The sequence below is a fragment of the Balaenoptera physalus genome, assembly GCF_965194825.1.
Source record: "Balaenoptera physalus genome assembly, chromosome: 6".
In the NCBI taxonomy this organism is placed as follows: Eukaryota; Metazoa; Chordata; class Mammalia; order Artiodactyla; family Balaenopteridae; genus Balaenoptera; species Balaenoptera physalus.
Window position 1 is genome coordinate 65,360,126 of NC_138885.1, and position 25,076 is coordinate 65,385,201.

At 36.5% G+C, this 25,076-nt stretch overlaps 1 protein-coding gene and 1 pseudogene across 4 annotated transcripts in view; one reads left to right on the forward strand and one right to left on the reverse strand.

The window, feature by feature from the left end:
• SLC25A12 (solute carrier family 25 member 12) overlaps window positions 1–25,076 on the reverse strand; it is a 182,709-nt gene that overhangs the window by 16,086 nt on the left and 141,547 nt on the right. For all 3 annotated transcript variants that reach the window (XM_082465390.1, XM_082465388.1, XM_082465389.1), the window contains 7 exons: window positions 24,758–24,896; window positions 23,986–24,079; window positions 22,000–22,084; window positions 11,652–11,733; window positions 10,210–10,368; window positions 7,076–7,128; window positions 6,749–6,829 (listed from right to left, as the gene is read on the reverse strand). In XM_082465390.1, the coding sequence (XP_082321516.1) occupies window positions 6,749–6,829; window positions 7,076–7,128; window positions 10,210–10,368; window positions 11,652–11,733; window positions 22,000–22,084; window positions 23,986–24,079; window positions 24,758–24,896 (693 nt within the window). The remainder of the gene's footprint in view (window positions 1–6,748; window positions 6,830–7,075; window positions 7,129–10,209; window positions 10,369–11,651; window positions 11,734–21,999; window positions 22,085–23,985; window positions 24,080–24,757; window positions 24,897–25,076) is intronic.
• Window positions 11,740–18,216, forward strand: LOC309662589 (small nuclear ribonucleoprotein E pseudogene; annotated as a pseudogene). The gene has a single exon. The product of its transcript is annotated as a small nuclear ribonucleoprotein E pseudogene (transcript).

Below are 25,076 nucleotides of genomic sequence, written 5' to 3' on the forward strand. Positions count from 1 at the left end.
GATAAAGAAGATGTGGCACATGTATACAATGGAATATTACTCAGCCATAAAAAGAAATGAAATTGAGTTATTTGTAGTGAGGTGGATGGACCTAGAGTCTGTCATACAGAGTGAAGTTAAGTCAGAAAGAGAAAAACAAATACCGTATGCTAACACATATATATGGAATCTAAAAAAAAAAAAAAAAAAAAAGGTTATGAAGAACCTAGGGGCAGGACAGGAATAAAGACGCAGATGTAGAGAATGGACTTGAGGACACCGGGAGGGGGAAGGGTAAACTGGGACAAAGTGAGAGAGTAGCACTGACATATATACACCACCAAATGTAAAACAGATAGCTAGTGGGAAGCAGCTGCATAGCACAGGGAGATCAGCTCGGTACTTTGTGACCACCTAGAGGGGTGGGATAGGGAGGGTGGGAGGGAGACGCAAGAGGGAGGCGATATGGGGATATATGTATACGTAGAGCTGATTCACTTTGTTATACAGCAGAAACTAACACAACACTGTAAAGCAACTATACTCCTATAAAGATGTTAAAAAATATATATAATGTGCATGCATGCGTGTGTGTGTGTGTGTGTGTGTGTGTGTGTGTGTGTGTGTGTATGTCTGTTCATGCACAAAAGCACGTCTATAAAAGCATTAGGAGGAAATATACTGAAATGTTGACAATGAAAAATAAAACTTTCATTTGGTAATATCTCTGCTCAAAGCAAAACACCGGAAAAAATTAAGGTTAAAAATTTGTGTGAAAGATCAAAGACCTAAATGTAAGATCTAAAACTATAAAACCCTTAGAAGAAAATAGAGGTATAAATCTTCATGATCTTGGATTAGACAAGGACTTCTTAGATATGACACAAAAAGCACAAGCAACAAGAGAAAATATAGATAAGTTGGACTTCATTAAAATCAAAGTCCAGTTCTTCAAAGGACACAGTCAAGAAAGTGAAAAGTATTTGCAAATCACGTATCTGGTAAGGTACACTAAATATATACAGAACTCTTGTGTGTATACAGAATACACTAAATACATATAGAACTCTTACAATTCAATAATAAAAGACGAACAACCCAGCTAAAACATGGGCAAATATTCTGAATAGATTGTTCTCCAAAGATAAACAAATGCCAGTACATTCATGAAAAGATGCTCAACACTGTCAGTCATTAGATCACAGTAAGATACCACTTCATACCACTAGGATGGCTATAACGAAAAGACAGATAATAATAAGTATTGGCAAGAATGTGGAGAAATCAGAACCCCCATACATTGCTGGTAGGATTGTAAAATGGTTCAGCCACTTTGGAAAACAATCTGGCAGTTCCTCAAAATACTAGTTAGAGTTACCATATGACCCACCAATTCCACTCCTAGGTATATACACAAGAGAAATGAAAACATATGTCCACAAAACTTCTTACATCAATGTTCATAGCAGCATTATTCATAATAGCCAAAAGGTGGAAACAACCCACGTGTTCAACAACTGATGAATGGATTAAAAAAATGTGGTATTATCTATACAATGAAATATTATTCAGCAATAAAAAAGGCCTGAAATACTGATACATACTACAATGTGAATGAACCTTGAAAACGTTACACTAAGTGAAAGAAGCCAGACACAAAAGGCCATATATTGTTTGATTCCATTTATATGAAATGTCCAGAAATGGTGAATCTATAAAGACAGAAAGTTTACGAGTAGTAGCCTAAGACTTGATGGGGAGAGGGTGGGAAAATTGGAAGGCAATAGCTAAAGGGTACTAGGTTTCTTTTGGGGATGAGAATGCTCTAAAATTGACTATGGTGATAGTTGCACAGCTCTGTGAATATACTCAAAACTGCTGAATTGTACACTTTAAGTGTGGGGAATTGTATGATATGTGAACTCTATCTCAATAAAGCTGTTATTTTAAAATTTTTTCCTGAAACATAGCAAGCATTCGATGAATGAGAGAATGAATGAAAGACTGAACAAATGGAAACATAAACCAAGTATGAAGGAATATAGATTTAGAGACAGAAGTGGTTTGAATCTCAATTTTTCCATTTACTAAGTGCTTGATTTCACTGAGCTTTTAGTTTCTTCGACTCTAGCTGGGAATAATAATGAGATAATGCCTATAAAGTGTTCAGTCCAGTGCAAGATGCTCAAGAAACGGTAGCTATTATTACAATGAATTATAATCATAAGCACGTATTTTCTTTGGTGACATGTAGAAATGAAGCAAATCACGATAAGGAATTCTACTTTCAAATTACCACAGTGGAATATGATTAGATTTAAGATTAGGTTTTATCTGGTGAGAATGGTCAGAACTACCCTTTTTCTATGAGACATAAACATTTCCTAAGTCTAGTTCCTTGCACAGGAAGAAACTCTAAATCCTTCTCAGCCTTGACAGCTTGTGGGATGAGAATGAATAAATGGAAGAAAGAATGAATGAAAACATACCAAATATGAGTCAATAGAGATTTGGAGACAAAAGTGGTTTGACTCTCAACTTTGCCATTCACTAAGTGCTAGATATCTCTCAGGTTTTATTTTCTTCAACTCCAATTGGGAATAATAATGAGAGAATGCCTATAAAATGTTCAGCCCAGTAAGAAAAGTCCCTACCGCTCATTAGCATTCTAGCAGATTAGAGCTACAGTAAAAGCAAAAACCAGCATCAATGATAATAGTAATATTGTAGTTAAGTTGAGTGGTAGGCTCATGGATGCTCATTTTATTATAACTTTTGGTTTATATAATGTGTTCTCTTTTGCATATATCTAATATCGCATACTTTTAAAAACAGATCACAAAATAAAACAAACAACAAAAAAACACATAATGCTTAAGGACTGGATATTTTCATTCCTTGGTCACCTCAATGATCTAGTTAGTGTACATCATTTTTCCTAAAGGACGGCACAGTCATTTTCAGAGCAGTACAATTTCCCTCCCATATGTAGGGAACTCAAGACCCCAGTCCTAGCTGATTCTTCTGCTATGGAAAAAAAATCTATAAAGTCAATACTAACTGCTCAGTTTGAGCCATTTCTTCTCAGTTAATCTGCATTAGGTCAACACATTAGGTATTGGGTTGGCAAAAAGGTTTGTTCAGTTTTCTCCGTAAGATGGCTCCAGCAGCACTTAGTTGCCTCTAACTTCATTCAAAATAATTTTGTTAGATTGTATGTGACAGCTGTCATTATCAGCATGCATTTAAAAAAAGACTTATCAAAACTGGTGAATTTTTGTGTAGGTATTTTAATATTGAAGATGGAAGAAAAAAAGCAACATTTTCGGCCTACTATGCTTTATTTATTATTTCAAGAAAGGTAAAAACGTAACCGAAACGCAAAAAGAGATTTGTGCAGTGTATAAGAAGGTGCTGTGACTGACTGAATGTGTCAAAAGTGGTTTGCAAAGTTTCGTGCTGGAGATCTCTCTCTGGACGATGCTCCATGGTCGGGTAGAGCAGTTGAAGTGGATAGCGATCAAATCGAGACACTGAGAACAATCAACGTTATACCACGGGGGAGACAGCCGACATACTAAAAATAACCAAATCAAGCGCTGAAAATCATTTGCACCAGCTTGGTTATGTTAATCGCTTTGATGTTTGGGTTCCATGTAAGTTAAGCCAAAAAACCTTCTTGACTGTATTTCCGCATGTAGTTCTCTACTTAAACGTAATGAAAACGTTCGTTTTTAAAACAAATTGTGATGGGTGATGAAAAGTGGATACTGTACAATAATGTGGAATGGAAGAGATTGTGGGGCAAGCAAAATGAACCCACCAGTCACACCAAAGGACAGTCTTCATCCAAAGAAGGTGATGTTGTGTATATGGTGGGATTGGGAGTCCTCTATTATGAGCTCCTTCTGGAAAACCAAATGATTAATTCCAACATGTACTGCTCCCAATTAGACCAACTGAAAGCAGCACTCGACAAAAAAAGCATCTAGAATTAGTCAACAGAAAAAGCATAATCTTCCATCAGGATAACACAAGACCATATGTTTCTTTGATGATCAGGCTGGGACCACCAACTGGTACAGCTTGGCTGGGAAGTTCTGATTCATCTGCCGTATTCACAGACATTGCACCTTCAGACTTCCATTTATTTAGGTCTTTATAAAATTCTCTTAATGGAAAAAATTTCAATTCCCCGGAAGACTGTAAAAGGCACCTGGAACAGTTCTTTGCTCAAAAAGATAAAAAGTTTTGGGAAGATGGAATCATGAAGTTGCCTGAAAAACGGCAGAAGGTAGTGGAACAAAAGGGTGAATTCGTTGTTCAATAAAGTTCTTGGTGAAAATGAAAAACGTGTCTTTTATTTTTACTTAAAAATCGAAGGGACTTTTTGGCCAACCCAATACATCTTTAAAATTGAGTGATGTTTGGAAGAACAGCTGTACTCCTCTCACCTGGTGGCACTGACAGCATTCAGCCAAACACCCACAGGACACTCCACATTCTATCACCACCCGTATCCAGGATCCTGAGGGTTGGGTTCTCCTGATCAGCCTCACGGGCAGCCACTCTTCCTAGTGTTTATCTGGTGGCTGCTTACCATGTTTCGTTCAGCAAAAAGAGTATTCCTATATCCCACAGTGCCTGATATTCTATCGGTAGAGACTCATCCTTTTTGTTTAAGGTTATTCTCTGTTGAAATATGTAGACTTTTGGGAGAAGTAGCAGATTGTTCTTTAACAATCATTTATACTGTAGTGTGATCGAATTCATCAGTAGAAACTCAATAATTACACATTTTCTTTCCTCCCTGAAATGAAGAGATGTAGAGGAAAGAGGGAAGCAGAAAGTGTTTGTGGTGAAGAACTGCATACAACCTAATTATCCTCCTAGAGCCCAACCTGTTTTTCACGCTGTCAATTTCCAGCTAGACAATCCATCAAAGCGTCCAGAAATGAGTCATGCTTAAGGAAGAGATTTAGACTGTCAGCACAACCCTCGAGGCACCCCAGACTTCAAGAGAAATTCCCAAAGTTCAAACCTAGAAACAGGGTCAATACCTAGGAAGAACAAAGGAACCAAATACCTGATTATAATTTAACCACTTAGGTCACATGTCAGACAAGGGAACAAGTCAGGTTCATGAGCCAAAACCTCTGGATATTACAAATGGAAACAAATAATTAGCTACATGGAACACAGAGAGCATGACTTGTAAGATTTCTGACAAATGTACACACGTGTTGCGGCAAAGCTGAGTTAGGAAATTTCTTAACCAAATTAAAACTAAAACCACTGAGATAAAGAATATTTATGATATGCAATGGTTCTTTCATTAGAAGAGAAACACTTACAGCATCTAATTGGGGTAAAGGAAGAGGAGAGGGACTTCCCTGGTGGCGCAGTGGTTAAGAATCCACCTGCCAATGCAGGGGACATGGGTTCGAGCCCTGGTCCGGGAAGATCCCACATGCTGCGGAGCAACTAAGCCCGTGCGCCACAACTACTGAGCCCGTATGCTGCAACTACTGAAGCCTACGTGCTGAGAGCCTGTGCTCCGCAATGAGAAGCCCGTGCACCGCAATGAAGGGTAGCCCCCGCTCGCTGCAACTAGAGAAAGCCCGTGTGTAGCAATGAAGACCCAACGCAGACAAAAATAAAAAGATAAATAAATAAATAAATTTATTAAAAAAAAAAAAAAAAAAAGGAAGAGGAGAAACAACAGTAAGAACTAAGCAAGGGTCTTAGTCTATGTCCATTATTTGTCCTCCATGAAAAAAGTTAGCCAAAGACATGAGTTTTCTCCCTGAGAATGCACTCGGACATGTGTGCAGGTATAGCGGCAAATGCACATAAGTACGCACGCGCATGCACACACACACAAAGGGAGTGCGCCAAGCTACCTCTTCCATAAGAACTTTGGTTGCAGAAAGATGAGGACCCAGGTATGTGCCAGGCTGACAAATATCATGACGGAGAATCCAGAGCACCCTCTCTCTCTGACCCTCAGGGAATCTTCTCTGAATTAAAAGCTGCAAAGGTCACTGACCTCATCACCTCAGGTTCCACAAGCAACTGAGAAGGGTTTAGCCAAGACTGTCAGCTAAGTCAAATGGAAGTCATTAAGGGTTTCAGGGACAAAATGGACTAAATAAATCTTTAAAAAAATCATGTACTACCAAATGTGAAAGGAACACCACACATAAGATGAGTTGAGCTGCAAACTTAGATTTGAGAATTGGTCTAAATCCAATGTCATGCTCACACTTTAAAGACAGAATCTCTGAGTTCAGAATTGTCAATAGCTTCAACATAGTTATGGTTGTTTGCTCTGGTCCCTAAAAGGAGGAAAATTATAATTATACCACAGTGGCTTACTCAATCCTACACCTAAAAAACAAGGGCCCAATTAATCAGTCACCTCACACTTATTTTAAAGTTCCAGTCAATATAAACATAGGGTAACTCTACCCACTACTCTGTTTTCTGTGGTATTTAAAAAGAAACAGAATTAGAACTCTAAAAAGTGTAAAAGGTAATGCTTTAGGAGCTTCTAAGAATACTACGTCTACAAAAATACTACCTCTTTTCTGCCTCAAAACCAGTGAGATTATGCAATGAAATTTTAAAAATCATTACTTATGATCACTGAGAAAATCTGCTTAGAGTCCCTTGAGTTCAGGGGGCATGTCACTCAGATAGTATATCCAGTGTGCAAAAATCCTAAGGAACATATTTGCCATGAGAAATCATCAGTATTAATACTTACACAACCTCCAGCAAGGACTTCTGCTAAAAGTGGAATGGAGCCATCTCTCCTGGTAAATTTGTCCCGGACAAAATCATTGACCTAATTAGAAAGACAACATCAGTTAACCAGAATTCCCAATCATTACCTTTAGTGGTACATTACTGGTTTTCCCAAATCAGCGAAATATTTGTCTCATATAAAATTTAAAATTAGCAAATGACTACAAATAAGTTTAAAATTTTACAAGTGCCTTAATAGTGTGCTAGTCTTACCAGCATCAGTTTTCATTTTTGGCTTAATGATAATCTAAACAAATGACAAAAATTCAATGAGAAAGAAACTTACAGTCAGTTTAATGGCCTTTTCTGGAGCAACCCCTATAAGTTGTGGTATCAGACCTAGGTAAACAGAGAGAATTGTTAGCGGTATAGATGCACTAGACGTGAATACACAAGCCCAACAAGGTGGTTTTCCCCATATTATTTACCCATCAAACATTTTAGGGTTTTTATTAAAATGGGAAAAGTGGCTTATCCTAAAAACTATGCATATGTATATAATAATTATTCATGTCAAAACAATGTTATACTTCTTGAGGCTATAAATCCTTTTCTTAAGCATGCCTCCTTTAAAGCCTGGTTATCTAACACCTCCCAAAAAGTATGAGGAAGGAATGGAACCCATGGATCTTGTCTACTCCCAGAACACTGCCGATAGCAATGAAACCAGATTCCCTCCCTTTACAACCAACAACGTACTAACGTACATAGACGCTTTAGAGAAGCCAATGCTGTATGCTTGGAAAAGCTCTGCAAAGTTTCCTGTTAAGTAGACCCAGATTTTGCCACAAATGATGCTACCTGCGTAATAGTATACAGTGGCTTGGCTATTACGGAAAACCAACTCCCATCATTTTCTCTTTACAGAAACCCAGAATTCAGTATTTAAAATTCTTTCATTTATTTAAAAGAAAGCCAAAACTGCAAAGAAAAATGCAGTTTTAAGTAACATTTAATGGGTATCTTCTACAAGCAAAAACAGCCCATTGTTAGCCTATTTGCTAATATATGTCAAACTTAAGACATTTCAAAAGAATTCTCCTAAAACAAAGGAAATCATTATTCTTAGAAAGTTAAATTTTCCAGGCTGGCTGCAAAAGAAAAAAATATATAAACAACTCAACATCTGTAGCTATTCATAGGGCTCAACTTTCTAAAGCACACAGATTATCCAAATCGTTAAAATACATTTTTTGCATACATCTTTTAAAGATGCTAACAATAAACATACTATATCCTTTAAATCACCCAGCCAAGGGGAAGTTATGTATGTGTTTGCATGCTCGCTGCTGATCTTAAGCCTACTTTGAGGATACTGCTGAGTGATTTTCTACAAGTTGAGAGCCAGCAAATAATCGTACATACAGCCTACTGTCAGTCAAACTGAATTATCAGTGACAAACACAAATCTGCACACACCTTTAATGGGTAGATGGGAGTAGACAAACTGATTTAAAAGAATAAATCAGCAGATGGCAGTCTTAACTTTCTAACTCTCATGATTATCAGGCCCTATTACTTTTAATCTGACTCCCGTACAACCGTGTCAGCATGTGTATTTGTTTTACTACTTGCCTCAATAAGGCTCACGGAATTTTAATAAAGTGCTGATTTATGTCATTTTATCATTGTTGCCTATAAAGAAATTTAGGCTAATCTGTCAACAATTTTGCCAATCATCTGACAAAATAATGGACCACTTCTAAGCAATATATGACAATCTCAACAATCACAGTGTTCAGATACAGGACTCCTACAATCTCTCACTTAAAGGACTGATTTTACCAGCTCACATTCTGAATCAAGCTAATGATCCCTCCACACCCTCCACCCCCAACTTGCTATATTGGACCCATTTAATTAACATGACATCTCTCCCAAATGAAATCTTCTGTAAGCATCCATCCATTGAGAAGGCTAAACTGTGCGGTGTATATCTAGGTTCCTTCTCTTTTAAAGTATACCAAGGAGGAAGAAAGATTCTTACTCAACAAAGAAAGATTGGAGATGTCAAAGAAGAAACCCACCGTAGTGCCACTTAACCCTCAGATTCCCTATTAAATAAAATCTAGATATGCAGTGTTTAATATAAGTCTAAAACAAGCACTCACATGCACAGATCTGCATTCTAACAATGCACACCTCTTCCCATGGAGTAAATGTCATACAGCTAGAATTTAGACGGGCTAGAGTTCTGCATATCTGAATAAAATTCATCACATTCTTTCTCAGGAGCAGGGTATTGAGCCCTAGTTTGATTCCAGAACAACTCTTTTCTCTTGTTCTATACACAATGCCAAAAATGAACATCCTCACGACCCTCTCCTTCAAGTATAATTATATTAGAACTACACTTTCACTTGAGTATCTGCACATAATGTCAATCAGAAGTGTTTTTCCTCCTGGCCATGAGCATAAAGCTTTGCTCAGGCCCAGTTTTTCTTTCCGAGGAAGAGGTTCTAAGCCAAACAGTTCAGCAGAGCTCAGAATGAGCTCAGGATTAATGGGACTGTGTGTGCAAACAAACAAGTACAGTAAATTACATAAATGCCCTGGAATTGAGCATGTAGAGAGTTTTTCAAAGAATTCCAAGTGGCGCCCAAAGGGATTAAAAAATTAATCTCCCTCCCAAAGGAAACCCTAAATTCTAATGTGAAAACATGTACATGAAAGTCTCCCTCTCCTAAGAGAACAAGTTCCTACAAAGCCGATGGGGGTGGGGAGAATTCTGCACGCGGCTTGCTGCCTCTGGTGCCGACAGCAGTGTGCTCAGCTTCGAGTTGGTGGTAACATTCCCTGCAAAAGAAAATCTCTCTGCTTCCACTCAGTGCCTCTGAACTACAGAGAGAAAAGGAGCAAGAATGAGACTTGGAGCAAAAAGGTTTTCTTTTCTTTCTTTCTTTTTTTTTTTTTACCTTCAGATGACTCACTGGAAAAGACTTACGAATGGTCTCCTTGGAAGAGACAAAAACATGCAATATCTCTTTCAGTTGAAACAAACAGAGTGTAAACTCACCTTCAAGTGGCAGCCTGGTTTCTATTTCACAGAGGAGAGACACATTTCTCCTCTCTAATTCTTTGAGAAAAGAAGCTCTCTATTTCTTAGCTGTCATCCTCGTACTCCACCTGCAGACATGTGCCTTAGTTTGTAAGAGCATGGTGACCACCATAGACCCATGCTGGGGAAAACGCAGGCTTTAGATTGCAGCAAGAAGAAATACAGACCTTGTCTGCAGACTAATATTGCTAGTTACCAGCAAGAATGCAAAAAGGGAAATGAGCAAGGAGGAAATAAAAAGAGAGAAACAGCCCTAGTCTGACTGAAAAGGCTGCGCCCTGATTTTCACAATCAGTGAGTCTGAAACCTGCTGCTGGTGAGATAAAGTCACTAACTTCAGCAGCTGAGATCTGCTTGCTCACCCCGGTAGAGTCCAAAGAAGCCCTCGTAACGCAAGACTTTCTTAAAACAGTCAAAGCTGTTTTTGTACATCAGCTCCCCGACAACAGAGCCGGTGCCACGCTGATTCTGCATGCGGGTCTTCACCAGGTCTATAGGGTACACCGCGGTGGCTCCCACAGCTACAAACGAAACAATTGTTAGGCTTAAAAGAGAGCACAATTAAACGTAGAATCTGTAAGGACAACAAGTCTCAAATCAAAGGACTAGAAAACAGAACACAGTATATATCCTCACAAAAGAGATTTTACGTAATTTTCCCTTCTTCCATACACAGCTAGCTGAAGGATCACAGGCTAGCAACCACTGGGATCCTTAAATACAGCTGCTTCGGAGAGCAACTGTAATGGATTTTCACGTCATCACCAACATTAGATAATCAACACTCAATTTCCTTTAACAACATTAAACTCATATATAACATATTTCTTTATATTTTCCATTAAATGCCTACATATTATACCAGTTACCTCTTAAAATAACTATATGTCTACACATAGGTGGCTGCAATTTTAAAATTTAGTTTACTACAGCATTTTGGTAGATTAACCTTAGTTACAACTATAATATTGGAACCAAATCTCAACATGACCCTCCCCCTACTTACAGCATTCGGTTTTTAAAAAAAAAAGCCCAGGCTTTAGAATTTCTCAGGGACTGAAAAATTTATAACATGAATTAGAGTATTATATTTTTCAACTGTTGAAAACCAAAACATGCTTTGCAACTTCTAAAACTGAGATTGAAAAGAAAAAAATAATAGTTTCAACAGTTTAGGCTTCTTTTGAAAAATCATAAGTATTTTAATCACACCACTAGGTTCTTCTCAATAAAGCAACTTCAGATTTTATACATTTTCTATGGAGAGATTTAAGCAAAACAAGCCTCTCAAATTTTGCCCAGAAACAGGGAAGAGAGGTTCATTTTAACAAATAACCTTCAAGTCTAGATATTCTTCAGCCAGTAAAAGATGAGGTAGGGGGGGAAACAAGCAGAAAAGCAAAAGCGAATCACTTTAGGAGGTTGTTTTATTTCATAAGGTTCTGGGATTTGTACCCCAAATCTTGATCTCTTACCTGCCCTCACTCCTAACACCAGAAACACAGTCTTATTCTCCATTTCTTCGTACTGGCTTTAACCAGTATAATTAAGGGGAGTGCAGCACCCATCCAAGACTTTCACATGATTACAGAGGTTTTGTCTTGAAGACAGACTGGAGCCAGAGGGGCCATGGCCGTGCTATGACAAGTCCTCTGATTGTAGGTAAAAATAAAGAATACTTCAGAAAGCCCTGCAGTCGTGACCCTTGGGAACAATGAACTGAACCTTTGCTGATCTGTCCCGGTCTAGTGAGATAATATTACATGAACGCAAGCTTGAAACAGCACATAGACATGTCACTCACCTCCAGCAACTGAGCCCAGAGTGAATCTGTAAGCAGACTCGGCAATCTGGAGCCAGATAGGCCTGCCTAAACCGTGAGATTGCTGTGGGGAAGAAGAAAACATGTAAAAAATTTTGGAAAAGCGTACGGCGAAGGAAAAAAGCTATAATTTGGCTGTGGTAAGATTTTGAAATAGATACTTCTATTATTAGCATTTAAAAACCATATCTGGCCAAATAGACACAGTAGCTTTTTCCCCCCATTTGCACGAGCCTATTAATGCCTCATTTATCTGCTACTACTGGGGAATACACTATCATTCTACAGAAGTGAATCTTTCAGGTAAGTAAATATTTCAGGTTTAAAATCATTTCCCCCTTCTTTACTTTAACCAACTTAAAATTTTAAAATTTTTCTAAAATGTATAAAAACTATCGTGATTCCTAAATCAGATAATATTGATCATAATTTTCCACCTCTAATGACTGAAGGTCAACATATTCATATGTCCATCAATTTCTGCATCGAGATCTAACGCAGCTGTTTGTGCTATCTTCCCACACTTGACAACTATTACTTCTTTTACCAACAGCCTCCTAGTTTGATTTTGCCGCTTCTCATCTATCAGGGCTGGAGAAACCACATAACTAGAATTGTTAGGATTATATGTAAAACAAGGTCAAGGACTTCTCTTTTGGGCTAAAGTGAAAACCTTTAATAGCTGCTATTTCAAGGGTTCAGAGCCTTTGCCCCTTTATTTGTGGCTTTGAAGCTCAACCACTGAGGTTATCAATAGATAAGTATAGTACTTCTCACCTATGCTACCGAGCATTTGCTCTCCTAGATCTAGGAGGTATTCCTCAACTCTGCCTACGCAAAGAACACCTGAGGGACCTTAAAATATATATCCCTGAGGCCTGGGGTTTATAAATTTTTAAAAGGCTTCAAATCATTCTGCTGTGTAGTTAGGTTGAGAACCACTGTCCTAGACACATTTGTAGTTCTAACATAAAATCTATGTTGAAAATAAAGCAAATGGGAAAAACCTATTGTGGTTCAGAATGTTATTTCATTGGTATCCCATAGCATAAAGGACTTGAAATAATTTGTCTATATTAGTGTGTCAGTCTTGTTCTTTAATATTTTCATTATGAAAGTAACAGTTATGTGTATAAACAGTCTGAAATGAAGGAATAAAATACTGCTTTATCATAAGAAAACTTGAAAAATAGCAACTTGAATGAGCTTTCAAAACACAGCATAATAAAAATGTTTAGATACTCTCACTAGAATAATTTAGAATAATTTAATGGAGAGGGACTCCATGCCTAAAATCTAAAGGAAAGAAAAAAGTAAGCTAGTCTACTCTCATTTGCTTTCATTTGTACCATCTCTTCAAAGTTCAATTAAGGAAGCTAAATATGGCAAAACCAGATATTTATAAACAATTTGGGAAGCAGCCTATAGAAAGGTTTTATCTGTCTTCCTGTTTTGTAAATTTTGCACCACAGTAAGCATCATTTCTGTTTGAACAAAAGCATCTGATATCTAAATATTTAACGTTTGATTGTGATCTCTGTAGGCAGAGATCTTTAAAAGCTCATTATGCTTGTCATAGTGTTGTGGTTCAATATATTCTATAGTGAAGGAAAATAAGTAATGTTTGATGAAAAGTCAATAAGAAACCCTTGGAAAATCTGGCAATTAGTCAAACACCATTACTTCAAACAAAATCACTACATATTTTATAAATGTCAACTGTCCCAATATACCAACTTTATTATAATGAAATTAGGTGAAAGCATACATCTATTACATCCAAAACTGAATTTAATACATGGAAGAAACCATCATAAAAAAGGTGAAAAACTGCACAAAGACATAATCATGATTTTGTAGGGAATACATTTTTTCCTAGCAAGTTAGCCCAAGCAACTGCATGGCCATCCATTATGTTTGATTTACATGCTGTAACAAAAGTGAGCAATTAACAATTTAATATTGATATTTTATTTGAAATCTAATAAGGGAAAGTGTAGAATATTTTAACAAAACCTTGAGTATAATCCTAATTTTGACTCATTCACAAAACAGCAAAAAATATGCCATCCAAAAAGATATTTTCTGTTCCATTTATTACTATGATAATAATACTAACTTTAGACTGTTTAGAGATTTGTTGTTCCCCAAAAGGTGAAAGTACTTTACCAAGCACTCAGGACTGTTGCCCTGATGAAGCCCTCAGGGGTCCAGTGTTTTTCAATCTTTTGTAAATAAAAATTCCCTTGTGAGACCATAGAAGGGTGCTTACTCTCAGCAATTTCTACCCACAGTGAGACCGCACTGTACTATCTTGCCAGTCAGTCCACTATACATACAAAGGTAAGATGGCCACACTATGGACAGGACAGGCGACTTGCCAAAGGTCTCACTGTGAAATAGGGAATAAGCAGAGCAACGGCCCTTGTCACTCCACTGCATTCTCCATTATAATTGAACACTCCTGCCAGGCAAAGATTGTAAGCACTTAACTCCAATATATGATTTCATTCATAAATTATATGCATGTTTTACTGTACTAATTATATACATAAAAATCTAATATATATTATTAAATTACATATAATATACATCTAAACATACAAAAATAGAAATTATAAAAGAATGAGATGAAATAAAATGATTTTTTAAAATTTTATTTTGCATTTATTAATGCAAAACCCTTCTTGGTATCACTTTAAAATATTATATTAACTGAATATGCTTCAGTTAGTTTTTCAAATATTGATTGAACACAATGAGGGTAATGAGTTAATTCTGATTCTCTGTTTCAAAGACAATCCAGTTGAAAACAAACGCAATCTGTATCTCTGAGGTAAAGATGATGTTCAACATCACATATTTTAAAGAAATTCAAGTCATGGCATTTTGGCTTAGATTTTAAAATCTTTTATAACCAATGTGGCTGTTATACTACCTATATAGCTTATATGTTTTTAACTTCTAAAAATGCACACATAAAACTTTTTTTCCGAAATCGAAGTTTCTCAGTCACAAAACTGGGTGAAAATAAATCCATTCTCATAGATTATGAATTATTTTCAACCATGACTCCTTTCAAAAGAATATGTTAAATTTAAAACTCACTGACTAAAAAGAGCTATGGTCCCAAATATGAATCAAGTATTGGGGAGGGGCAAGATAAGGGTATGGGCCATATGATATCACTGATATGTGGAATCTAAAATACAACACAGGGCCTTCCCTGGTGGTCCAGTGGTTAAGACTCCATGCTTCCACTGCAGGGGGCACAGGTTTGATCCCTGGTCAGGAAAATAAGATTCTGCACACCGTGCGGCACAGCAAGAAAAAACAAAACAAAAAACAAACAAAAAACACCCGACACAAATGAACATTATCTACAAAACAAAAACAGACTCACAGATATAGAGAACAGACTTGTGGTTGCCAAGGGGGCCACGGGGTGGGGAAGGGGGACAATTGGGAGTTTAGGATTAGTGGATGTAAACTATTATATATCAGATGGATACAGTGTGTGGGATAGTGTGGTCTTTGTGAGCTTCCACCATGGCGTACCGGGGCCAGGGCCAGAAGGTGCAAAAGATGATGGTGCAGCCCATCAATCTCATCTTCAGATACTTGCAAAATATATCTCGGATTCAGGTGTGGCTTTATGAGCAAGTGAATATGTGGATACAGGGCTGTATCACTGGTTTTGATGAGTATATGAAACTCGTATTAGATGATGCAGAAGAGATTTATTCTAAAACAAAGTCAAGAAAACAACTGGGTCAGATCATGCTAAAAGGAGATAACATTATTCTGCTCCAAAGTGTCTCCAACTAGAAATGATCAATGAAGTGAGAAATTGTTGAGAAGGCAATGCAGTTTGTTTAGGTGTCCTTTGTTAGAAGTGTAATTCTAAAGCATTTATTCATATTGTTTTGCTCACCTTTATGTTATTACCAGATGACAATAAATGCTGTGGGCTTGTTTTTATTTAAATAAAAAAAAAGGATAAACAACAAGTTCCTAGTGTATAGCACAAGGAACTATATTCAATATCCTGTGATAAACCATAATGGAAAAGAATATGAAAAAGAATATATATATGTATAACAGTCACTTTGCAGTACAGCAGAAATTAAATGCAATGTTGTAAATCAACTACACATCAATGAAATTTTTGAAAAAACTAAAAACAAAGGGAGAGTAAGTGATTAAGAGACACAAGCTACTATGTATAAAATAAATAAGCAACAAGGATATATTGTACAGCACAGGGAAATATAGTCATTATTTTATAATAACATCAAATGGAGTATAATCTATAAAAATACTGAATCACTGTTATACACCTGAAATTAATGTAATATTGTAAAAATCACCTATACCTCAATTAAAGAAAGAATCAAGTAACCACTAATTCCCTTATTCATATAAAAGCTTTCTCCTGTGTTCAAGCACATATATTTTCTTTATATGCTCTTCCTTTAAAGAATGTTTATAAGCCCTACAAAATCCTATGAAAACTGTAGGATTATACTGTCTTTAATTCTTAGCTAAAAACATCTCTAACTATAAATACCCAAATGCCTTTTGAAAATGTCACCTCTGCCCTTATTAAACTGCATTCTATTTTTTAAAAAACATACAATATACGGTTACTAAGGGGTTTTTTTTTAGGCTTAGCTATCACTATAACTTATGGTTCACTTATATTCAGGTATGTAAATTAATATAATTAATGCTATGGATTTCATTTCATGAATATTCATAAGTAGAATGCTACTGTAGCTGTCATCTCTATTAATGACTGTGTACTGAATTTTTTAGCATTTAGGCTGAAAGAAAATCTCAGCACTAAGAAGATCACCTACCGTGAGCAAATGGGCCAAAGGAAAAGGCACTCTTTTCCTTAAGGTTATGATTATGATCATGAAGGTGATATTTAACAAGATTAATTAAGTGTTTTTCAAAGCAAAATAATAGTTGAAAATCTTAAATGATTTTACACCTGCTCCCTAAGCGTATGTGTATGATAGGAAATGAGGAAATGGCTCAAGAGCTCATTGAGAGAGGAGAAAGTTCTTTTACTTTGTTGTTAAATGTACCTTATCCTATAAATGAGAATTAGATAAGGCAAGATCATGTCAGTTAACAAGTCAAGCACCCTGCCCAAAGCAAGCCGCTTCATGGAGTATGCCAACCCAATGAAGAGAACTGCCTCTTCCAAATGGCACACTATTGACAGACAGAAGAAAAGGAAGGAAAAGCTGAAGTCTTTTATACTGAGCATGGGTTGTAGCGGGAGAGGGGAAGGCTAGACTTTACACCAACTAAAATGTATGACTGTAACAGCAAAATAAGCTTAGGGAAAATAAAATTCTTTCGTCTGCAAATCACATCTATGAATTTAATACGCCTGAATTTGAATTCCATACTCTTGGCCTCATAAAACAAGATTAAAACCCAAAGCTGTGACGATATATACTTTTTTCTCAGTGAGAGGTGAGGTTAAATTGTGTTAGAGACTGTAATAAGTCTTTAATTCTAATACTTTAAATGAGGTAAATGGCTAATAAGTACATAAATAAAACTAGTATAGAAACCCAATCTCCTCTTTTTTGAGAACAGACTTCCATTTATGGTAAAACTATTGCAGATGACAGAGGTTAAAAGTTCTAAAAAAAAAAAAAAAGAATTAGTAAGTGGACTGTAACGCTTTCTCTTTACTCATGAAACCAAAGTTCTCAAGAAGGTCCATTGGAATGCAAAACACACAAAGAGACAAACTCCTATTGTCTAAGAAATGCTATATAGAAAACAGAGAGAAAAATCATTCTAATAATGTTCTGATAGAACCCAAGCCAGCTTATATTCCAAAAGTTCTTTGTGTGAGTGGTCTGTAGCTTGAATGTAATTTCCCATAGAAACAAAACTTTAAAAAAAAAGTATTTATATGCCCAAGCAGGTCCATCATAGATAATTTACCCCATATAGTTGAAAAAGCAATTACGTGGTATACAGTAAAGAAAAAAAAAAGAAGTTGCCTACCCATTCTCACATTGGGCTAGATAGAATTGGTCTTTAACCTCCAAAGCACTTCATGCTTCAAAAATGTCACATCCTCTTCTCTCTGCAACCCACCTCCTTTTATTTAACCCATTTTACCCAATTGAAAATTTCCATTTTTCTCATTGGTCATCTCTATACCACAACATATTTACCCATTCTACTATGGACACTTATTGCAAATAATGCTGCTATACACATTGTTGCATGTTTCTTTTAATCAACGTATGTACTTATTCCTGTTAGGGACTACACCTGGGAGAGGAACTGTCAGGTCACAGGATATATGTCTCTTCAATTGTAGTTGATACTCCCAAATAGTTTCCAAAGTTGTGATGCCAGAAGTTTCTGACAGTTCCCATTCCTCCACCTCCTAAACCACACTTGCCATTGTCAGAGTATAATATTGGCCAATCTGGACAGTATAAAACAGCATCTAATTGTAGTTTTAATGTGTATTTTTTTCTGTTTACTAATGATGCTGAACTAACCTCCCCTCCCCTCCCCTCCCCTCCCCTCTCCTACCCTTCCCTCCCCTCTCCTCCCCTCCTCTTCCCTTCCCCATTTGGATATCCTCTATCTTTCCCTTTTGTGTAGCCTGTCTTTTCACCCTTTCAGTGACATGTTTTAATGAACAAAGGTTCTTAAATTTAATGAAGTTCAAGTTATTAATCGTTTTCTTTATGACAGGTATTTTGTGCCCTGTTTGTGAAATCTTTGCTTATCTCTTGATTATGAATATAATCTCCTATGTTATCTTCTCTAAGCTCTCAAGTTTAGAACATCCCAACTGGAACGGACTTTTGTGTATGGTATGGGGTGGGAATTTTTTTTCTATACGATATACATCAGTCATAATTTTAAAAAAATACAACGTAGAATTTCAGCTGGCACAAAAATTTTAAAAGCAAAACATTTCAGGCAATAAAGGAGAAAATACAAAGATATAATTCTTCCTCACTTCCCATCCCCTTCCACCTAAGGAAAGTGGATGAGGGTGGATGAAGGAGTCGTGTCATGTCTATATTTGATCCCAACTTTGAGTTTGCTCAGATAGCTTTCTCATATTTAACAACAATAACAACAACTATAATAGCAGTTAACATTTATTGCATGCTTAGTAGGTGTAAGTGCATTATCTCATGTAATTATCACAATAACCCTATGAGATGGATACTACTGTCTCTTCTTAATAAATGAGGAAACTGAGAAAGGAAAGATGTTACATAATCAGTCCCCAAGTTCTTAACCTCTGCCTCTCTCATAACTTCTATTTCTGAACTCACAGATTCTCCATCATGCACATGTGTTTTCATAACAACTTTCATAGACTGAGATAACTACAAAACATGGCTTCCTTCCTATTTTTTATCTAAGTTTCAGGTAAATTCCTATAGAGGAACACTCTACATACAAAATGTAAATAATCATGTATTCCTAGTTTGGTAGTATAGAAAAAATAAGAGAATCAAAAATGTCTTCTGGAAGTGACATGGAAACAGTTATGGTTAGCACTAATGTAATTCTGTGGCTTAGAGAATTTTAAAAAACAAGTCAGTCACTAAAATTGAAGTCTATATGGCTGCCTTAGAATGTCTCATAAATCTAAAATACGTTAACTGAAAAAAACCTGTTTCTAGACTGAAAACTGCAGAAAGTTTATTACTTTGTTTGCTATAATAACTTAGGCATATTTTTATATTATTCTACTTGGGTCCTAGCCTATATTCCTTACATAGCTTTTAATGCTACAAGGAAAAAGGAAGATACATTAAAATTTTTGAAAAAGAAAAAAATCTATTGATTCACATAACTTTTACAGAATGCAAGAACTTAAAGGATTCTTAGAAATATCTGCAGGTACTAATTTTACTAAAGGAGAAAGTGAGGCCCACAGAAACTTGTACCAGATCCCAAGGACAGTAAAGGTCAGAATTACAATGGATGTAACTAGGGATATTAACTTGAATCCCTCTTAAATAATCTTCATAAATCTATTTCTATGAAATTCTAAAAATTATTTATGACTTCTTTGAGTTTTATTTTCCCAGGTGTTGTTTTTACCCTAATTTACAGGAAAAAGATAGATTTAAAATCTTCATTTTATTTCTCTATTCCTAACCCTCAGCAATAAGACTACCCAATCTAGCTGATATGTGAAAGGAAAAATAATATAGTCTCTGACCTTCCTCCTTTGAGACCAATGTAAGAACACCCAGGATCTCTACATGCTCTCTGGAGACTGCAGATCCCTGTGCCATCCTACTGTTAGAGAAAAGGCAGAAAAGGCACTCTACCACCATCCTGGATGCCAATCAGAAACACAGGGTACGAAGAGATAGTAGTGGTTTTTATCACTGCCCATTTCCTAAGTATCTGACAAGAGCTTTGAGGCCATCCATGCCAGCATAAAAAGCACCAGTGCCGCCACTGAAGGCAAATCATCTTTGAATCTGTCTTCAAAACAATTTCCAACAGTATCAGAATTACATCACCTTCCTAAGGAATCAGAAATATGAGCGATGCAGACTTAGGGCGCCAAAGATTACAAAAGCATCTTTCATTTATGGCCTCCAGGAAAATCGCTAGGGGCAAGAAAGGCGGGTAAAACAAAAAAGAGAGGCAGAAAGGCTTAGAAAGGAAGAAATGAGTGGCGTTTTTTAATTCATTACACTGTTTTTAATAAGCTAAATGAGATATTCCCCAGTTACAAATATTAAGGACACCCCCAAGGAAAGCTCTATTAATAGACCTGTAACACTAAAAAATATCTCCTTTTGAAATGCAATTTTTCATACTTCAAGAATAAATTTTTATAAATGTGTACTACAAAATATAAAATTAAATTCAGTAAGAACTCTTTAAATATTTCAATACATCTCAAATTTTAAATAATTTTATTAAATTTTACTATAAATCAATGAATTGGAATAAATCCATCTAATTTTTTAAAGGATCTGAGAACGTGTAACGAAAAGAAACTTTGATGTCAGCAGATAAGAGTTTTTTGCTACTAAAGAGGCTAAATCACAGTGGGTTACAGATATATTTTAATTTACAGGAAGCTTTATTACACACCAAGCAAAGTATTAACATAAAATGTAGATATAAAAGCAATTATTTTCCATTTTCAATTTATTTACCTGACTACAAAAGTTCTTGTTTATTATACAAAGAAAAGCTGGAAATTCTAATTCGTTTCAGAGGCAGAATCGTCATTCCATGGACTTCAAGTAGAAGAAAGATTTGCTACTGAAACTTCCCACAGTGAACCACACTTATATACCTAGATTCTTTCACTAGCACATGTGGCTATTCAGCAGTGTGGTGGCAGTAAAGAAAAAGCAGACTTGGTCTCTTTCCATGGCATGCCCATGTAGCTTTTTTCTCTCTCTTCCTGTCTCCTGCCTTCATCCCCCCTCTCCCCACACCCTCTCCATCTCTCCTAGCCTCATAGGGCATCACAGCCTCCTAAAGAATCATGAGGGACACGGGTCTCATGTGTATTAGACAGGACTAGCCCCCCTATAACCCTCACCCCCTCCCCACCAAAACTATATGACCACTGCTGCAACTGAGGTTCCCTCCAAATGCTCCAGAAGTAGGGCTTCAGTTTAAATAAGATTTTTTAAAAACTGCTCCATTACACTATTCAAGGTAATATCGTGGGGTTTATTTTCCTACCAAGACAGTATTTTTGAAACCAGAAATAAGACTGCATTAACTTTATAGGACTCAGAGCTATTGTTTTTATCACTCAAACAAAAAACTAATATTATCAAAAATGTAATAATAATCAAGGTTTTCCTTCTGGTTCATTAATTAGTTTTCCTGTGTTACTGTTGTAATCTATAAGACACATTCTCAGTGAAAGATTTATTTCAGTAAAGGAATGTTTTGTTATTTTAAAAACCCTATAAATATCAGTTTAATGATACAAAATGAACTTAACACTTATCTTTAAATGTCACTAGACAAATGAAAGGAAAAAACTGCTACTCCTAGTGGGAGGGAAGCCAAGCCCATGTATGTCTGCACTCTTATTTTCCTCATCTTAATAAGCTAAAAGAAAAAACCACAAACATAAATCTAGTTGCTCCATAAAATACTCCGTGACGGTAGGAGTAAAAGTTCTATAAAGGTAGTCTTTGAGCTAAGTAAAGTCTTTCTGTAAAGCAGTTTTTAATTTTCATAGATTCAGGAGCCTAAGGCTGTCATGTACATATTACTTCGGCATTTTTGAAGGTGATTCTGTTTATGATACTCCTCCTACCTGTCTCTGAAGTTCTGCCAGGTTGTAAGGTAAGGCCGCCTCAGCCAATGGGGCTATTCTCTCAATATCTGCCAAAGTCAAGCGCCTTCAGGCAAAAACACAGGAAAGAAAGAACTGTTAGATACCGACAAACTTCTCATACTAAGATCATCTTTCTTCAGAAAAAAAGAGGGTAAAAAAGAACTATGGTTTAAAAGCAGTATTTCTCTATTCACACAGATCATTTTAGGGAGAGAAAAAAAAAACTTCAGACCCTGCTTGCCACACAAAAAGCAAAAGACTCTAAAGAAATAATGTGGAGTACACAAATTTAATGACTCCAAAGACAGATAATAAAATTAAAGAAATAATTCTTGCCAGAAGCAAAGTATAAACATTGACAGTTCATACACACTAAATATATTCCTATAGCATACATATTTAATGCATAAGTGCAAAGTCTCTTGAGAAGGATAAAAATAAAAGTGATAAATACTGGTTGCCTTTAAGGGGAAAAGGGAGAAGGGTAGAAGGGAGACATTTTTACGGCATGCTCTTTTATAAATTTATTTATTTTTGGCTGTGTTGGGTCTTCGTTTCTATGCGAGGGCTTTCTCTAGTTGTGGCAAGCGGGGGCCACTCCTCATCGCGGTGTGCAGGCCTCTCACTATCACGGCCTCTCTTGCTGCGGAGCACAGGCTCCAGACGCGCAGGCTCAGTAGTTGTGGCTCACGGGCCTAGTTGCTCTGCGGCATGTGGGATCTTCCCAGACCAGGGCTTGAACCCATGTCCTCTGCATTAGCAGGCAGATTCTCAACCACTGCGCCACCAGGGAAGCCCCGGCACGCTCTTTTAAACTCTTAAGAGTTTTGAACCACGTGAATGCACTACTGTTTCCAAAAAATTTTACTTTAAAATAAGTACATTCCCTGAACTAGCTAGTACGTCACATCAGATCCAGTTTTGAGAAGCACTTTTTGAAAGCATTTATTATCATGGAGGTACAATACCTTTACTAAAAATGTGAATTCTAGATGGATGAGACATGGCCTGATAGTTCATGTCAATCACCAAAGACTGGCTGGCTTATCCAGTATCATCTCCAGCTCAACAATTCATTATGTAGCATGAAGGTAATAAATCATCTATGTACACTCAACTTCTATTAGTCTTCAGTTCTAGGGTTAAAACCCATTTTTTCAGATATGCTTACACTTAAGTAACTACTACAGGTGACTAATAAAATCTGATCACTTAGCAGATCACACAGGTCCTACTGGGTGCCCACAGACAAGGGTTTTTCATCTGGATCTGCATGAGACTTTGCAAATTAAATACTCTCTATGTGCTTTGGGTTTTCTCAATCTATAAAACAGAGGCATAAAACATCTGAGCTTAACTATGATGATAACTATGATGATAATGTCACAGGCATATTTCAAGAAAATGATACTCTCCAACACAAAATGGTATATACTGTTTAGTAAAATCCCCATTCACAATGAATCAAAAAGATTATAAGATTTCTGAACATGTACTTCCATTTATTTTATAAATTTAGGCAAATGTCCACAAATCACTAAAAATTCCTAACACCTCTAGAGTCCAGATTAAATCAATTTTTCTGTCCCTCTCTTACTTCTTGTCACTTTCCTCTCCCCCTCCTCTATCATTTTTCTTCCTTTCCCATTTCCCTCTCTCACACCCTTCAACCCCTTACTCCCTTTCTTTTTACCTCTCTCTCTCCATTTCTTCCCTCCCTTTTTCCTTCCCCTCCTCTCTCTCTTTTTTCCCCTCTTGTCTTCTTTCCCTTTCCCTCCCTCCATCTCCCCCTACCTTTAGTCTGTCTTCATCTGTCTCTCTCCTTCCTCCCCTGCTTCTCATATCTGCCTGTCTCTCTTTCTTGAAATGTATATACTGAATAAACTATTGTTTAAAAGAACACCACTGCTTCACGTTAAAATAACTGTCCTAAAAAATATCATGAAGAATTATTGGAATAGTTACCCTGTAGCATTATATAAGTCTGCAAGCTGGTACAGGATATCAATTTCTAGTGGGGTGACTTGTCCATAGCGTATGGCATTCTGGGCAAATTCCTCTGGAAGAAAAAGAAAATATTTTAAAATCTTAAAAGATTCTTAACATAACAAACTTCTAACTTAACCAACTATTATCTGAAAGCTAAAAACATTTCAGTATTATTTTAAAAGTCTAAAACTGAATTTCAATATCTAAGTTCAATTATATTGAAATAACCACAAAAGTATGAAAGCTGGCAAAAGATAAAATGTTAAGATGATAAAACAGTAAAAGCAGATAAAGATAAATTAACTTCAGAGATAAAACAATCTCTTTAGGATCCTCTCTCTTGTCTTGTTTATTTGATTTGGTCTCCAGAGTTACAATTCAAAAGAATTGGCTCTTCTCCAGTCACCTAAAACTTCCCACTACAATTCAGCAAAAGGAGTAGGCTTGCCCATCTTTCTGTGGCAACTCCTTCCTCATACAAACAAGCCACTGCCACTAACCTGTTTGACAGACTGGGCCAAGGTTCTTTTCAAAACTGTCAAAGCCACTTTTCCATTCCTGACCTCAGCATCTCATTAAATCCACCTGGATTTCTGGAGACCATTATGGCCCAAGTGAAGCATACACACATGTTAACATACTTTCTAGATCTGGCTTCAGAGTAGTAAACTTAGACCAACCTCATTCCCTAGATAAGGAAAAGTGAAAATGCTGAGATTCGAATCAACGTATATTTTTAAAATCTTACCCTTTGTGACTTCAATATCTTTCCTTGTGCCAGCTAGAGTGCTATATATCTTACGAACAAGCTCCATGTTATTCAGTAAGGAGTTAAATGCATTGAAGTACGAGAAGCTAACCTGGTGTGAGATACTTCCTCCAGCTGCCTAGGAAATGACAACACAGAAAGTTAAACAAACAAACAAAACCAAAAAGTACATTTATGGACACTGAACTTTTCTCAAAGAAGATCCAAAGGAGTCTTCATTACTAAAATGATTAACAGCCAGGAGGCCATAAATACAAGGAAGGTATCGTGCTGAAACACTGTCAGTGTGTTTCACGCC